General features: G+C 38.0%; 2 protein-coding genes across 8 annotated transcripts in view; both read right to left on the bottom strand.

The window, feature by feature from the left end:
- Positions 1-697, bottom strand: part of ksr1a (kinase suppressor of ras 1a) — a 31,155-nt gene extending 30,458 nt beyond the window's left edge. For both annotated transcript variants that reach the window (XM_081354154.1, XM_081354153.1), the window contains exon 1: positions 257-697. In XM_081354154.1, coding sequence (XP_081210280.1) covers positions 257-460 — 204 coding nt within the window. In that variant the 5' untranslated portion in view covers positions 461-697. The remainder of the gene's footprint in view (positions 1-256) is intronic.
- A 4,138-nt stretch (positions 698-4,835) lies between these two features.
- Positions 4,836-16,807, bottom strand: cuedc1a (CUE domain containing 1a). 6 transcript variants are annotated; one of them, XM_081354564.1, is made up of 11 exons: positions 16,633-16,807; positions 15,180-15,755; positions 14,954-15,084; positions 12,727-12,853; positions 12,100-12,331; positions 10,953-11,018; positions 9,875-9,964; positions 9,645-9,789; positions 9,360-9,418; positions 9,193-9,265; positions 4,836-5,560 (listed from the first exon to the last, which is right to left on the bottom strand). In XM_081354564.1, coding segments are annotated over exons 2-11 (1,230 nt in total). In that variant the 5' UTR covers positions 15,486-15,755; positions 16,633-16,807; the 3' UTR covers positions 4,836-5,559. The 6 variants fall into 6 exon arrangements, with proteins under 6 accessions (XP_081210690.1, XP_081210689.1, XP_081210687.1 ...); XM_081354563.1 differs by having other exon boundaries at positions 16,629-16,797; XM_081354561.1 differs by lacking the exon at positions 4,836-5,560 and having other exon boundaries at positions 7,005-9,265; positions 16,629-16,797.
- Between the last annotated feature and the right edge of the window lie 1,265 nt (positions 16,808-18,072).

The raw sequence follows: 18,072 nt of genomic DNA, 5'->3' as shown, positions 1-18,072 counted from the left end.
TATAGCATTATAGTAGAGTCTACATTCCATTGTATTACCATGGTACCCTGTGCACACATGGTAATACCATAGTACTTTTTTGTTAAGGATATGATCAATTGCAATAATGGGGTTCGTTCCAAGCCCTGTGCGCATCTATAATGCACCACAATAAACAGCTGCAGTGCAAAAATAGGAAGAAACGGATAAAGCGCGCGCGCGAGAGCGGATCCGTTCTTTCATGACGCTGCACTTCGGCCCCTCTCGTCGTTATTACCTCTAAAGTGCGGATCTCCTGCTGTGTGAGATCGTTGGACGCCGCGCATTTGGTCCGGAGCCCTTGTAAACTGGAGATGGAGATGTCGATCATGTTCTGGATCAGTTCGCACTGGTGTAGCGCGGCCATCTCTGCGCCACCGCTGCTGTCCCTCTGTTCATCACTCTCCTCCACCATCATCAGCCCCACTCTAACACCATCCATCCCACTGCATCGGGCTCGGCGTGGATGGAGAGATGAGTGCAACTACAAATAACAATTCAATCCACATGCACTACTACAGACGCATGCCATCAGACTGTCCGAACAGGACAATAGAGGAGGAGGTCTATACTGGGATCCACAAGGGAGATGTGGTTCAAGGTAATCCCAAATCCAAGTGCGCTTTTTGAAGCCCGTCGTGCGAGATGCGCGTTCTGCTGTGAGACTCTGCTGCTCACTGTCTGTCAGCTGTGGGAAACATCGGACGACGCGGTGCGCGCTGGGAAATGAAGTCCGTGCGCACATGCCTGTAGGCTAATGCACGAACGATAGATAGATAGATAGATAGATAGATAGATAGATAGATAGATAGATAGATAGATAGATAGATAGATAGATAGATAGATAGATAGATAGATAGATAGATAGATAGATAGATAGATAGATAGATAGATAGATAGATAGATAGATAGATAGATAGATAGATAGATAGATAGATAGATAGATAGATAGATAGATAGATAGATAGATAGATAGACTGATTTTAATTTATTACAATAGGCCTATAATATAATTAATATAGGCCAACATAATTTATTATAATATAACATTATAAATATATTTTGGTTTTTATATTTAAATTTATTTTAATTTTTACCATGTGTTTTTGCTTTGCTAACTCTGATTCTGAACAGTAAAACAAACAAAAAAACATTCATGAATGATATTATAGGATTCAGGATTAGGAAAAGTGAAGGAAAGATACTTCAGCCAATTATTGTTTTTCCATTCACAAATCAAATTTGAGGTTTTTGACAGATATTACATTTGTTTTGTGTAGTAATTATTTTTTTTATGCATCGCCAATTTTGTGTAAAGATTAGTTTAATTATGTTTAAGGTGCAATGATGTTTAAATAGGAACATTTCATATTATTATTGTGATTTCATTATAACCCTGTTCACCAGTAATGTCTTTCCAAAACACATGCAGTCCATTACAGAGGACACTGAAGAAATCAGTGTCTTTGAAAACTTGAAACTATGAATGAAACTACTGTAAACCAATGAAATACTAATGATGAACTGCAAAATAATCCAGCTAATGTTACTCTCTCCGTAAAATGTGCTGAAATGTCAGATATTTATAAAGATCATTAAAAAAATCCCCATCTGAAACTTCCAGAAAGTCCTCTTTACGATACACCAGGACTTCAAACTCTCTGAGAAATAAAAAGGAGGATATTTCATATCTTAGCAAATCTGGTCACATTGAGACATTGTTGAGATCTCTTCTGAAACTTCAGAGGAGACACGTGCGAGATTAGAAGACCTTTTTCCTCAGGAGACACATCTGTGAAGCAAGAGACTTAAACAAACAGCCACATTTGTTCTAATTTAACTTAATTACTGTTTAGGAAAAACAAGATCGATATTAAAGAGATTTCATCTGTGGGTTTTCTTTCCTTAAAGTGTCCTCGCCTCAACCAGAGGGCCTTTCGCATCTTAGGGATTGCAACAAATGAAAATGGAAATTCACCCTTTTCGCCTTGTAAACTGTGTTTCTCCGTATGAGCACGAGCTTGTTTAATCACATTTATTAAAATAATTTGGGGGGTGTTAGAAAGATTTCTCATCTCACTGAGGGTGTGATGTTCCCTCACATCAAACGCTCAATTTGACTGCTGAGTCACTCTCCAAACCTCACCTCCTCTTCCATCTGTCCTCCATCTCAATCTCTCTCTCTATCCTTCCATCTGTCCTCCATCTCTCCATCTGGGTGCTGCATAACACTCTACGTCCTCCCCAACACACATCTCAGCGACAGAACATTATTCAAAGTGTCCGCTGAGGTCCGGTTTGCAAGGACGGATTACATAGTCCAATTCGTGTCCAAACAATGAGAAAGTCATCGCAATTGTAAATATATGAGAAATAACGTTGAGTAAAATAAGGCCTCAAATTATACATCATTAGTGTAATGCATTGAAAATGAGACATCATAATATGTCATTCTTTTCTTTCACAAATTGTGACAATATTGTATTGATTATTGATTATCTATATCAATTTCACATCTGCATACATCTGATACGTTTGAAAAGCACACACATACACAACTTATGCACAGTTTTTCCTCATCTCACATTAAGCAGACTGACTCAAATAAATCATTGTGATGTATCAGGATTACTGATTTTGCAGGTGATTTTATCAAAAGCAAATGAGAACACACACATGTAATATAAAGGAGTCAGAGCTGTACAGTTTTTAAAGGGGTAGTTCTGCCAAAAATTTAAATTCTGTCATCATTTACTCATCTGTCGTTTCAAACCTGTATGACTTTCTATCTTCTGTGAAACAGAAAAGAAGATAATTTGAAGAATATCTGTTTTTGTTCATACAGTGCAGTGTTGCTTTAGTATTATTTATATACTTTTATGTGTTAATGCTTTGAATTAGCTTTCATTTTTATAGTTTCATTTTTACTCATTTTATTATGTGCTTTTGTCATTTTTATTAGTTCAAATTTACATTTCAAATTTCAACAACCAATTTTTACAACACTGATACAATGAAAGACAATAGGTTTCCAAAATAACATTGTCCTCATTGAATTTCATTGTACAGGCCAAAAGACATTTTGTATTAGACATTCTTTTAAGAATATCTTCTTTTGTGTCCTGCAGAAGACAGAAAGTCGTACAGGTTTGGAACGACATGAGGGTGAGTGAATGATGACAAAATTTTCATTTTTGGATAAACTTTCCCTTTAAGAGTTATCTAGAGTAGGCTAGTACAAAGCTAAAGCAGACGTTTAAGTACAGATCAAAATAAAAAATAAAAAGGTGTCTAAATGTCAAATTTGAATTTCTCTCACCAGTTAGTGTGTCAGGTGTACACCCGCTCCATGCTGATGACCACAGGAACCCCATGCAGACAGAAGAATCTTTATTACCGTAACCTCTTCCAAAGCTAGCATGGCAAGTTTAGTGTTTAGCTAATCTTATTGCATTCTTAAGACTCTGAGAATAAATATAAATAAATTGAAAGTAAAGCAAGTTCTAAACTAGGACTAGGTCATTTATGTGAGAAAGTTTCAGAGAACTAAGCCATAAAAAAAGCTAACAAAAGTACAGACAAAGTGCAGCTTCCACCTGGCGACGGTGTCCTCAGATACTGACACTCTGTTGGTCAGACTGAGGAATCCCTTCCTAGGAGACAGCAGATTAAATTGGATTGTGGGGGATCTGATGGCAGAGATCATCCGTGACACAAGCTTTCAATAAGTACCCGACTGACTCGTCTTTTCAGTCAGACTTCAGACTGTTTGTGTGTGTGGGGCAGGTGGTGCGGAGTGTGCTTTTGTTCTATTTTTGTTTTGTGAGATCAGATTTTAGATTATTTTAGAGACCTAGGTAAAAAGGCCACCAGTTGCAAGATCTGGGAGTGGTGCATTATGGGGCTTTGAGGTAGACAGGCATGGCTATAAATAAATCCCAATCTGCAGACACCAGACAATGAGCAGAAACACTCGGACACGTGAGCACCCACAGCTACCTCTCTCTCCCAGGCCCTACATGTATTTAGGCTGTTTCTAGAAACACAACAATAATGGTCAACTATCACAGAAATGACAGATTGCGAATGAAAAATAAAAACCAGTTTGAGATGAACAAACATTGAGCAGGAGAACTGGTGTATAGCCCCATCTACTGGACAGTTACAGCAAATTCCACAGCGTAAGCTTGTTTGTCATAATCATTTCTAATAGGCTACCTGATCTAGGTCAAATATGATGGCGCAGGAAAAATAGTGTTACAAACCATCGAGTTCATCAATATACCAAAATTAATTTAAACTAAATTAGGTACATGCATTTCTATCAATAACTTCAGGCCTATATTTAATCTATGCATGTATATATACATTTACTGTGGTTTGTTACTGTTGATTTTTCCATCCGTATCTTCTTTTGTGTTCAAAAGAAAGAAACTCATACAGCTTTGGAACAACTTGTAACTGACAGAATTTTCATTTTAAAGTGAACTATCCCTTTAAATGACATCCTTCCTAAGAGTTTACATGTCTATAAGTAACGAGTTACAATTACTTCGCCATTAAACTAGACTTCTCAGTAAGACCGTTTTAGCTTTACTTCTTAAACATTGGGTTAAAGAAGTGTCGTGGCGTCCTCTACTGGTTCTTACAGGAAATACAGAATCAGATTCAGCCGTAACAAACAAAACAAATGTACAAAACCATTTTACATCCTAAATATTTGACTCCTGAGTAAATTTGTGCATATGAAAAGCTTTATACTGAAACTTTTAATGTTCTGGCAACTGTTTAATAATAAAAACAAACATGGACGTGTTGGTTTCATAATGTAATTTATTTAATAACAAACAAAATGATCATTTGAAAATTAATAGCAATTTACAGTGAGCAAACAGCCCTAAACTTTGAAAATTATTACAATTTAGTTTTAATATGTACTATCCCACCGTAAATACACACAACCAGATCTTACTTCACACACTAAGAATAAAATCATGAATGTTCAATTCAGGAATGAATGGTGAAATGAAGTCTTGAAGCATGATTTTAGATAGTGAGCTGGTTGAAAAACATATCAACATTGCAACTAAATCTGAGAACTAATTTTAAATTAATCACCCAGGTATCAAAGTTATATCTTATCTATCAAATAAGATCATAAGAAATGGAAAGAGCATTATCTCTAAAACATGGCATGGGCTCTGTGCCATTTAAATTCTCCTGAGATAAACACAGATTTTCTTATCAAGCTGACTAATGGGGTTTTGTGCTTGTGGATGTTCTGACTCCTGAGTCCTAGCACAGCGTGAGCACCGACCCGACAAAGCAGTCTTCTTAACACCACCTGACCTGCTACACCGCATGCCAGACAGAAACTACAAGAGAGACTGTTGAATCAGAATGTTACAAACAATAGAACTACGATGATTTCATGGCTCAGGTTTAATTAAGCATTGCAGGAAACTAATGAGTAAAATCTTGATCTTCATGATGCTTTAGCTTCTAAATGCAGAGAAAATTGGCTGCTCGGGCCACTATCCATCTGTAAAAGATCATACAAAAACATGTCATACATATATAAACACACACCCCTAAAGGATTATTAGGAACACCAATGCAATTATCTAATCAACCAATCACATGGCAGTTGCTTCAATGCATTTAGGGGTGTGGTCCTGGTCAAGACAATCTCCTGAACTCCAAACTGAATGTCAGAATGGGAAAGAAAGGTGATTTAAGCAATTTTGAGCGTGGCATGGTTGTTGGTGCCAGACGGGCCGATTTATTTCACAATCTGCTCAGTTACTGGGATTTCCACACACAAGCATTTCTAGGGTTTACAAAGAATGGTGTGAAAAGGGAAAAACATCCAGTATGCGGCAGTCCTGTGGGCGAAAATGCCTTGTTGATGCTAGAGGTCACAGGAGAATGGGCAAACTGATTCAAGCTGATAGAAGAGCAACTTTAACTGAAATAACCACTCGATACAACCGAGGTATGCAGCAAAGCATTTGTGAAGCCACAACACGCACAACCTTGAGGCGGATGGGCTACAACAGCAGAAGACCTCACCGGGTACCACTCATCTCCACTACAAATAGGAAAAAGAGGCTACAATTTGCACGAGCTCACCAAAATTGGACAGTTGAAGACTGGAAAAAATTTTGCCTGGTCTGATGAGTCTCGATTTCTGTTGAGACATTCAGATGGTAGAGTCAGAATTTGGCGTAAACATAATGAGAACATGGATCCATCATGCCTTGTTCCCACTGTGCAGGCTGGTGGTGGTGGTGTAATGGTGTGGGGGATGTTTTCTTGGCACACTTTAGGCCCCTTAGTGCCAGTTGGGCATCGATTAAATGCCACGGCCTACCTGAGCATTGTTTCTGACCATGTCCATCCGTTTATGACCACCATGTACCCATCCTCTGATGGCTAATTCCAGCAGGATAATGCACCATGTCACAAAGCTCTAATCATTTCAAATTGGTTTCTTGAACATGATGACAATGAGTTCACTGTACTAAAATGGCCCCCACAGTCACCAGATCTCAACCCAATAGAGCATCTTTGGGATGTGGTGGAACGGGAGCTTCGTGCCCTGGATGTGCATCCCACAAATCTCCATCAACTGCAAGATGCTATCCTATCAATATGGGCCAACATTTCTAAAGAATGCTTTCAGCACCTTGTTGAATCAAGGCCACGTGGAATTAAGGCAGTTCTGAAGGCGAAAGGGGGTCAAACACAGTATTAGTATGGTGTTCCTAATAATCCTTTAGGTGAGTGTATATATATATACACATACATACATATATACACATACACACACACACATATATATATATATATATATATATATATATATATATATATACGTACACACACACATATATATATATACATACATATACATGTATATATATATATATATATATATATACATACATATATATATATATATATTTAAATAATGTTTTCAGGATTCTTTAATATATCGAAAGTGTAAAAATACAAATACACCGTTGTAATCGAAACGATTCAACCCCCATTGCAAATCAGGTTTATTGGCAAAAATGTAGACATTCAGCTGTTTGCAATGAACAAATCAAACACAAGTAATTGAAATAGCTCAACACAGCAAATGTTTCAAGTGTTTTCCTCAAATTCAACTGAAAATGCAACTTTTAATGAATTCTGCAGTCTCAAAATTATTCAACCCAGAATTTGTTACATTTATACAGCGCTTTTCTCAGCACTCAAAGCGCTTTACATAGAAGGGGGGAATATCCTCAACCACCACCAATGTTCAGTATCCACCTGCGTCAGAACGCCCACCACACACCAGCTTATTGGTGAAGAGGACACAGAGTGATGAAGCCAATCAGTATATATATAGGGACGATTAGGAGGCTGTGATGGATGGGGGACAATGGGCAAATTTGGCAAGGATTCCGGGGTTACACATTTTTAATGTCCACAGATAGTCAGGACCTAGGTTTAACGTCTCAAACGGTGCTTTTTGACAGTATAGTGTCCCTGTCCCAAACAGACCACAGGCACCTCCTCATTAACACCTCCAGCAGCAACCTAGTTTTCCCAGGAGGTCTCCCATCCAGGTACTACCAATACCAGGTACTCAAATCCCACCAGAGATTTTCTATGGGGTTCAGTTAGGGGTTCTATAGGATTTCCTGATACTTCATGAATCCATCTTGCCTTCCACACGCTGCAGGTTTCCAGTGCCAGAGGATCCAAAGCAGCCCCAGAGCATCACCGAGCCCCATGATGCTGAACTGTAAATAAAGTGTTCTTTTCAGCAAATGCTTCATTCTTCTTTCTCCAGACATACCACTGATCCAAAGGGCTGAAAAGTTCTGAAATGTTTCATTGCTTCACAGAACAGAATCTCAAAACTTCTGTGGCTTATTTATATGATTATGAGCACTTTTCATGTGCTTTTGGGTCAGTAGTGGTGTACGTCTTGGAGTTGACATGAAAACCGCATGTGTTAATACGTGACTTTCTGTGCAAGCTGAAACTTCAGTCACTCTTCACACTTCACACTTCAGCCACCAAGTCTTGCTGCAGGTCTTTTGCAGTCACTCGAGGGTTTTTCTGAACCTGCATTCTCAGAAATCTGGTTGCAGCCATTAATATCTTCCTTTTTCTGCCCTGTCCAGGTAGTGAAACCACTGTTCCTTTCACTTTGAACTTTTGAACTTATCTTTTTATATCCTGTTCCTTGTTTGTGAAGGGTGATGATATCTTCTCTTATCTTTTTGGACCACTCTTTTGGCTTTGTCACATTTGACTGCATGTTAGAAATATGTCTCTCAATCAAACCTAGCCAGTTCATATATTTCTTGTGTTCTAGCTCAGGCATACCTGGCGCAACTAATGAAGCCCTTGATTAGTTTCATCAGGTGTGCTTGAGACAACACCTGTTTTTGCAGATTTGTGCTGTTGTGAGGGATTCTATTCAGGGGGTTGAACAATTTTGAGACTGCAGAAGTCATTGAAAGTTGCATTTTCAGTTGAAACATTTGCTGTGTTGAACTATTTCAGAAAAAATCCTGAAAAAAATTAATCACAGTTTCCACAAAAAATATGAATGAGCATAACTGTTTTCAACATTTGTAATAATAAATTATTATTTTGAGCAGCAAATCAGCATGTTAGAATGATTTCTGAAGGATTATGATATACTGAATCCGAGAGCATTGGAATAAATTACATTTTAAAATATCTAAAAATAGAAAAAGTTATTTTAAATAACTATTACTATTTTTACAGTATTTTCGATCAAAAAATGCAGCCTTGGTGAGCATAAGAGGCTTTCAAAAACATTACAAAATCTGACTGACCCCAAATTTTTGATCAAAATAAAAAATATATTGTTATAACTTTAATAGCAATTATCTAAATCTAAAGTGTAGTGATCATCAAAGAAATTTTAAAAAGAAAAATGTGTCACTTAACAAAAATGAACAACTTTCTGAGAATTTCAAAAGGGGTAAAGTAATAAACATTTTATTATATAGCTGTAATTTATGCTAAGGTGGACATAAATATATTTAACATTTTATATATTAACTTATTATTATGTATAAATACATTTAATACCAATTATCTAAATCTTTGATGGTGTTTAGCGTGTATGTGTGCACTTACCATGACATCACTTCCTTCGATTCCTCCCTTTCCTCTCTTCCTGAAAGCCTCTTGAGTTGGTTGTTGTCCTCAGCTTCCAAACACATACACATATTCACTTTACAAGGTTTCACCAAATATTATGCATCCATGGAGTGCCACTACATTGAGATAAGGAGAATATTTACCTGACAGCGGCCCCTCTATTTCATCCAGGAGATTGATGGTAGAGTTTGCAGAGCCCAGACTGAGAGGAAGTCAAGGAACAAACACACTACAGGTTTAATACTACAAACATACTAGCTAATTCTAAGATGAATGTGAAAACTAGCACTTTTAACTTTGGGCATTCGTACAATAGGCTACATGATCAAATAATCATATTCAAACACACACATTAGCATGAAGCTAACAGCTAGGCTAAGAAAGACCCAGAAATACAAATGTATGAACACCACCTTTACACAACATACATAGATGCTAACTTCAGGCAGCGACTGTCTGGGCTGGACATATGAGGATATGACTGATGTTTGGGCAGAGCTCGCTTTTTGGACTTCTTCCTTCTGGTCTTCTCCGAGAATGATCTAGCAATTTCAAAAAGCTTCTTCCTTGTAGCTGTGGGCAATAATACAGTGGTCAGAAGGGGGTGAGAGCTTAAGCAATTTGATAAGTTTTACGCTTTAGGTCTGCGTTCTCTTACATTTGCCCATGTGCTTGAGTTTCTCCAGGAATAAGGCATCATCAGAGACAGATGAACAGGCCTCCTCAGACCCCGAGCCACAGTTATCACCTACATCAAGAGTTAGACATGAGCATGTCAACATTTGTTTGTAAAGAAGGTTGAGTAAATGATGACTGAACTCTTGATTTCTTGAACTCTTCTTTAAAGGTACAGTAGCAAAAACAACCAAACAATTTTTTTCTTTTTACACATATTTTACATTGTAGCAGCACCTCCCTTCCCGGTCTGTCAGTAATGCTTTGTTCAGCTCTATAGAGAGCAACAGACGGTTTCCGCAAGTACAAATATAAATTTTCTTCATCAGGAAATTGATTTTGAACAATATCTTACAAGCCTTTAAAGACAGACCTACAATGAGCTACAAGGTCGTTTCTCCATGGTATTTGCTTCTGATTTTCTAAAACTTTTTTGCTTCAAATCAGTTTGTAATGTTATGATTCACCTCGTAGCTGATTGGCTTGGTTCATGGCTTATAACTCTTTAGCATTACTTTTTTTTTTTTAAACGCATATGGGAAGAATTAATGGAAAAAATACCAAGGGGGGGGGGGGGGCTGTTAAACTCTATGAAGCCCCTCCTTCCAAGTAAGTGCCACTTGATCTGATTGCTTGGCTGATTGGTCAACCACTTGTTTTGGAAATGTCACGCCCCTTACTATAACCGTGAGTTTCAACACACTACTAACGCAACTCAACCAGGCCGTGCCCCTTTTGCGTATGCCTTGGGTGGGAATTACTTAAATGAGGAATATTGTGACGTGTACGTTCCTGGAAGAAAACTCAAGACTATAATCGAGGCATTTCAGGGAGTTCAGAAACAGTGCGCACTGAGAATAAATCCCTTTAGAGTGACTTTACAGACCTTTTTAACGCAAAAAAGCCTAATAGGTAGCATAATAGTGGAGAATATGACCCATGTAGGCCATTATCTGAGTGTTATGATTTATGTGGCGGCACAAACAGGTTCTGATGAAGCTTCCTGTCCGTGTATGTGTGGCAGAGCGTGTGGCTGATGGATGAAGATGAAGGGAATCTACCTTCGGTGGAGTTCTCTGTGCAAGCGGATGAATGACCACACTTTGTTTTCCCGCACCTCTGACGATCTAAAACACAGCAGGCAACAGGGTCACTGAGGGCAGGTGAAGATCAGCCGCTCCAGAGTGAGTGGAGACGGTGGACTGAACAACACAACACTGCACACTGTGTGTTAGGAATGAAAGCTGTTCACACACACACACCAGGGGTTAATTCAAAATGCATTTTAGCAGAATGACAGAAGCGATGGTTTACAAATATGAGAATGAAAAACATTGCAAATCTTTTTGCAATGAGAAGGGAATAAAGTACAAAATGTAGTACTTGATTACATTTATTTTCTTTTTATTTGTATGGCGCTTTTCATATTAGAAATCATTACAAAAAGCAGGAAAGGTGACGAAGAAATCTGGCACCAAAAAATGGTAAAGACTGCAAAAAAGATGCTTGACTGCAATGTTGGTTTATGAATTCTTTACCATGAATGAAAGATTTTCCTCACATGGAGAAATCCAAACATTATTTCATCCTAAGTGAAGTATGTTTGAAAAATGAGTGTTTGTGTGACAATGTGTTTTTTCCTGTTGTTTCTGACCTAGTTACAATACAGCTTTTGGGTGGAAAAATATCTGAAAAATGGCCCACTAGTTTCTGGAATAAAAAAATAAAATAAAAATCCACTTTATTCACTTAAAAAATTTGAATTAGGTTTAGTCTATAGTAAGCATAACTTGTATTTAAATTAGAATTTAATTAAATATAAATACATGAATATTAATATAGTAATATAAGTGAGTAAAATTGAAGTATAATTTTAATTTAATTGTAATTTAAAGTCGACATGAAATTCATCCTATTTTGTAAATGCATATTATTGATCTAAATGTGAGCGATTAATCCATGCATATCCATCCATGTTTGTTTACTTTTTTATTTATTTGGCCTTGTTATTTTTTTTTATTGAATGTCATATCCCAAAAAAATCAGTTGCCACTTCCGTCACATTGTGTGAAATTCACATTGAGGTCCTCATATCATATATATATATATATATATATATATATATATATATATATATATATATATATATATATATATATATATATACACATACATATCATATGTATGTGTGTGTGTGTGTGTGTGTACCTATCTCCAGAGCTATGAGGAAGTCTCTGTTACGCTGTAGCTCTTTCATGAACTCCTGATTCTGTAGGAAAAGGGCGATTCTCTCGTCCTCCAAGTACTGTTTCAACTTCCTGTCCTGTTCAGATGACCAAACACTGCCTGACAGGGCACCACTGCTGGACGAGAGCTGCGTCAGGGATGACAGGGAGGAAGAGGAGGAGGAGGAAGGCTGAGACAAGCTGCTCTGAGAACGCTGAGAACGGGGGAACAAAATTCACCAAGGACATTTTTTACTGAAATGGCATTAAAAAAAAAAAATCAACCATGAGATGATTGATTTGCTTTGTCTGGCCTTAAAGCTAGTGAATTTAGACATTAACGGAGGTCTTAGAATCAAGATGTAATGCTTGTTTTTGTAAACTCATGATATTTGTGTATTTTATTGAACGATATTGTGCCTGAAAAAATGCTACAAATTATTATATGTACTGTATTGTCACTGTATATAAATCTGGTGAATCTGGACGGAGGGTTGTTGAATCTGCATCTGAATCTAAATCAATATCTTTGAATCTGGATCTAAATGCCCGTCATTGTAAACACATGATATTTAGCCATGATTTGCATGCTAGTAATTTGTAAATCTACCTGAATACTCTCTGACTGTTGAGGCAGGATCCGCAGGAAGTCATCGGGGAGGTTGCCTAGTAACGGTGGATTCCAGTTCCTGTATCTTCCGACCTGCTGATGCCCAGGAGGGGGATAATCATCAAACCTGGAAAAATGAGGAGGATAAAAAAAACAAAACAAAAAAAACTAATTCTTCTTCTGAAACACACACCTGAAATTAGAAAGGCCTGATGGGATCCTTATATCATTTATAAGACACTGCTGTTTATTGAGTTCACACACTAATAGATAGCTATGTTTCCATCCACACTTTTTATCACATTCAAAAAAAAAAAAAAAAAACGCTGCATGGAAATGCCAAGATGTGCATAAAAAATTGTGCACTCAATTGAGGTGGATACATTTTTATGCAATAAGAAGACATGTGCATAAATTACAACTGGAAACACATTTGCCAAATAAAACCCTTGATGTGCAAAAAAAAAAATAATAAAATAGATGTAATTGGACTAACAATTGGACCAATCGCATTAATCGTGCGTACATTGTTTTAGTCATTCTGAAATGCCTGAGCCAAAGTCTGTCATTAAAATGATTTAGTATTATTACCTCACAAAACTGTCTCACAAGATTATGTTCCCAAACATCAGGCATCCACCTCTGACATGACAGCATTCCTTGTATTTCGTCTTGTATTATTAAGTCATTTCTTATGTAGGACATAAAGAGTGACAGTGGCTTCCCCCTTTGCAGCAACTTTCAATTTTATTATTATTCATTAGTGCTAGTTTCCCAGATTTTTTGTTCTCTTGAACACATGAGAAATGAAAACAGCGCTTTATTCACAAACGTTTTATGCGATATTCGAATTGTCCGCATAAATTCAGGAAGCAACTTTGAATGGAAACATAGCTAGCGATGTCAGTTTGGATTTCATGCGTAGTTACTGTAAATACCACTCTGTAAAACGTCATCTTCAAGACTTTGATGGATCGATGTAGTAACATCAAACTAACAGCAAACATAAAAACAGTTTATTCGCAAAACAAGGTGTAAATTTAAACCGTTTTTAAAACTAAATCGAGCAGCAGACTAAACTAGAGAAGTAAAGTTCGTCAGGACAAACATTGAGGTTGGCTTCAAAAGCCTTGTCTTGTTTGATGGTTATATAGATACATTAAGAAAAACAGCCAGCTAGGCAGTGATAGCATGTTGCTAACATACTTTAGCATGCTGCTAGTATATATTGACATCATGTTACTAGTTATTGTTAACATGTTTTAACACATTGCTAGAATGTTTTAGCATTTGGCTAGCGTAATTTAGCATATTTTTGTATTTTGTTAGGCATTCTGGCACATTAAACTTTAAATTAAATATTTTAGCACGTTGCCATATGCTAGTGGTTAGGCTTTGCTAGTGATATGTCAGCTTAAAGGGTTTGTTCACCCAAAAATGAAAATTAATTCTGCCGGCCTAAAAAAGTTAGTAAAGACATCGTTAATATAGTCCAAGTGACTACAGCGGCTCATCCTTAAGTTTATCAAGCGACGAGAATACCTTTTGTGTGCAAAAAAAAAAAAAACGTCGTGGCGCTCTCGTGAACTCACGTCAGAGGCCCACACAGAAGAAAATGAGTAGTTGAATAAAGTTGTTATTTTTGCGCACAAAAAGTATTCTCGTCGCTTGATAAACTTAAGGTTGAGCCACTGTAGTCACTTGGACTATTTTAACAATGTCTTTACTAACTTTTCCGGGAAGGCAGATATCAAGCCTATGAAGGAGTGAGCCAGCTCTCAGATTTCATCACAAATATCTTAATTTGTGTTCCGAGGATGAACAAAAGTCTTACGGGGTTGGAACAACATGACGGCGAGTAATTACTGACAAAATTTTCATTTTTGGGTGAATTAAGCCTTTGAGACTCTTTATTATATAGTGGAAGTCTATGGGAATTTGGGCCTGCCTGAAAGTCCGATATGGGAATTCCATAAATCAGATCACTTAGAAAATATATGGCACATAGAGTCAGAAGGTCTGTGGCGAGATTGGTGGTCAAATAGCTTGAAAATAAATTTTAGAAATTTGGTCTCAGAAGAAGAAGAAAGGCTTAAAAGGTAGATCAGCCAAACCAACATAAGCAACAAAGTGAACACAGACAACGTCTCTCACAGATTTGAGTCTATTAAACTATTATTAGTAGTAATTTCTTCCACCAGAAAACCCGGTTGGATGTTCTTCTTGCCTTGGTGGTGGTGTGGATGGAACATCTGCGGGATGTTTTCTGTCATAGATGTGCATGTCATAGGAGGGCGGAGCGTAGACGGGCGGAGGCTCCTCATCTGAGCTGTCCGGCTCCAGCGTTCTCCCCAGGATCTGCAGGTTAGAAGGAAAGATTCTTTTGTGCGTCAAGATCTAAAAATGCCAAACTTTTAGTCTCAACAGATCTAAACAGAAGTTTCTAGACTAACCTCTGCAGGAATGCTGTCCTCAGAATCCGAGCTGTCATCCGTGGCTTGGCTATCCAAGCTCATCTGCAGGAGCTGGTCAATGGTGGAGTCGACAGCACCTTGGTTAGCCCTCAAGACACACTCGATAACCTCATGCTCCATGCTGGGGAACATGGTTTTAAAGTCATCCATAGCCTGGCTAAACTCCAGACGCCGGACCTGACGTGGAGGCCTCCTGTTATTGAGCTCCCCTGAGGCAGCGTCGCCTCCTCGTGTACCGCTGCCATGGCTACTGTTCGCGTTACTCCGGCGGAAAAGGCTGGTCATCGTTTACAGAACCTCCCTTCTGCCCATCCACTGCAGTGGCTCCACCCCTTGACCTATGCACCGCCTCCGGCCACGCCCCTTATCCACTCATGATGCCCCTGGAGGTGAGCTTCAGTATATAGAGGAGCACCATTGGATAAACTTTTCTTCGGCTGCTGATAGCTGAGACTCAACCACATCCAGGACTGGCTGGGCTTCCCAGAATGCCTTGCTCTCACTCTCTCGATCCCCCTCAAGTCAAAGGACGAACAGCGGCCCACTCCTGAAGACCTACATCAGAACAGCAAAATGTTTTATTCAGTAAAAGGATAGTATAAAGTTGCATTAAGATTTATTTATATTCATAAGGGATAGTTTACATACTGTAACTGAACATAATTTTATCAATATTTTTGTTTTCACTAGTGTTATAAATGGTCCAGCAGTGTGAAAATGTATTTTTTTTTAAGGGTGCAAATATTCCATGAAGTCTTATTTAATATGAGCAGTTATTTTAGAAATATTTAGACTATTATAGTTTTTATTACTATCTAAATTAGCTTTTATTTGTATATTTTCAGCTTTCATTTTGGTTTAAGTTTTAGTAATCTGGTATGTGCTTTTGTCACTTTTATTTATTTAAAAAAATATTTCTATATAATGTATTTAGTTTCATTTGAGTTATTTCAGAACTTCAACTTGTTGCCAAAACAACATTTCTAATTTTCATTCTTTGTTTCCCATTTTATTTTATTTCAGCTTTATTTCAATTCAACACATTGTTTAAAAAACAACACTGAATTTGATACATGTACATATATTTTATTTATTTACCTTTTGATAGATTCTACAGTATTCATTGGTTTTAACATCACATCAGTGCAAGAGGGATTGACAATTGTCTTTGATTTTCAAATAATTTATGTATTAAATGTATTATTTTAGATCACGAAGCATAGACACAGCATGAGTCATACATGTGGACGGCCCTCATTGGACATTAAATGGATCAGGATCATTAACAAACAAGGCTTCCAAAAAAGACAGGATAGGTTTTAAACTCTTTAAAGGGCACATTTTTCCCTCACTCAATGCGTGGCCGGACGTACATCATCATATATGTGCAGTGTGCTTCACGTGCCCAAATATGTATCTATTTCCTACCTACTGTCTGTCTGCAGAGGAGATGCAGGCTCACACCAAAAGATCCACCAGGAAGCGACTACAGCCAGCAAGATAAACCTTTAGCTTCCATCACAGGCTGCGGGCTCCTCCATAAAATCCATCATCGGAGAGGTTCGGATATCCCTCGCTCCCATTTTCATCTCTCCACATTAATCTGCACCTAAAACCAAACAGGCAGCACTAAATATAGCCACAGACTCTGGCACAGTTCGCCAGCGAGCGCAGGAACTGTAGCAGCTTAGTGATGTGTCTCTGAAGAAGGGAGGCTGTGCCCTTGTGAATAACATACAGCAGAGAGCTGACGTCATCCATAGTTAATACGCCTGCTGAGCTGATATCTGTTAAGCAGGGGTCTGTGTGACCCACTGAGACGGATTAGAGACCCGGAGGAATGCCGGATCTGATTGATAACAGTGAAACAGATCTCAGCACGGCAGATGTGTCATGATAATGGGGGCAATCATCCTTCTAGAACAACACAGGAAAGCTTGTTATTTGAAATTACGGCTATCATCAACAGTCAATATGATCAGAGCCTGCTGGTCTTGTATCCATGGCAACCCTCACGACTATCAATCCCGCTGTCGTCGGACCCTCAGAGTAAGTGATTTGTTAAAGGAGCTCAGAATAAACAACAGCGGTGGTCGTCAAAATGGCCGAACCCAATTAAACGCTTCAATCAATCTCGCAGTTAGTCAGAAACACTTGATACGAAATCAATAAAGATTCAGATACAAAACTGAAACCGAATTGAATCAGGTGAAGGTCAAACCTGGGGTCAAGATTCCCACTACAGGTCATTTAAAGAGGACCTATAAAGCTTTTTTACATTTTCAACTTTGTTTAGTGTGTAACGCCTCGATTAGAGTCTTGAGTTTTCTTCCGGGAACGTACACGTCACAAAAAAGCGGCGGGGCCTGGATGAGTGGTGTTAGTATTGTGTTTAAATTTGCGGTTATGGTAAGGGGTGTGACATTTGCAAAACAAGCTCGAGTCTAAGCGATCGACCAATCACAATACACTGGTCTTGCCGACCAATCAGAGCACATTGCGCTTTTCGGATGTAAATAAACAGAGCGTTACTGACAGACTGGGAAGAGAGGTGCTGCAGTCTGCAATGCAAAATATGTCGTTTAATAAAATAATGTCGTTTTGAATATTCAAGAATGAAAACCTATTCTTGTACACCCCCAAAATCCCCAAATCGTAGTATGTTGAAATGAGCATTCCGAAGATACCCGGATTGTCTTCTATTTCTGGTTAGTGCACACTCTAACAGCTAATATTGCCCACAACCCTTTGCACGTTGGACAAGGATTCGATTAAAACTACATAAAGTACATAAAAAGTGTTGCAAATTTAAAACAAACTCTCTTAAGCCGTATTTACTACTTTTTCTACAACAGCTACAGTACATCGCCTT

The sequence above is a fragment of the Scardinius erythrophthalmus genome, assembly GCF_964197995.2.
Source record: "Scardinius erythrophthalmus genome assembly, chromosome: 23".
Lineage (NCBI taxonomy): Eukaryota > Metazoa > Chordata > Actinopteri > Cypriniformes > Leuciscidae > Scardinius > Scardinius erythrophthalmus.
The sequence above is the reverse complement of the archived record's forward strand: the minus strand, read 5'-3'. Positions and strand labels throughout refer to the sequence as shown.

What these genes read in the sequence shown, in the direction of transcription:
- cuedc1a (XM_081354561.1), bottom strand. Translation starts at nt 15,485, where the DNA reads ATGACCAGCCTTTTCCGCCGGAGTAACGCGAACAGTAGCCATGGCAGC. An exon ending in AACAGTCAGAGAGTATTCAG is followed by an intron (nt 12,332 to 12,726) that starts GTAGATTTACAA and finishes CCCCGTTCTCAG; the next exon opens with CGTTCTCAGAGCAGCTTGTC. An exon ending in TGCCTGAAGTTAGCATCTAT is followed by an intron (nt 9,419 to 9,644) that starts GTATGTTGTGTA and finishes ACTTCCTCTCAG; the next exon opens with TCTGGGCTCTGCAAACTCTA.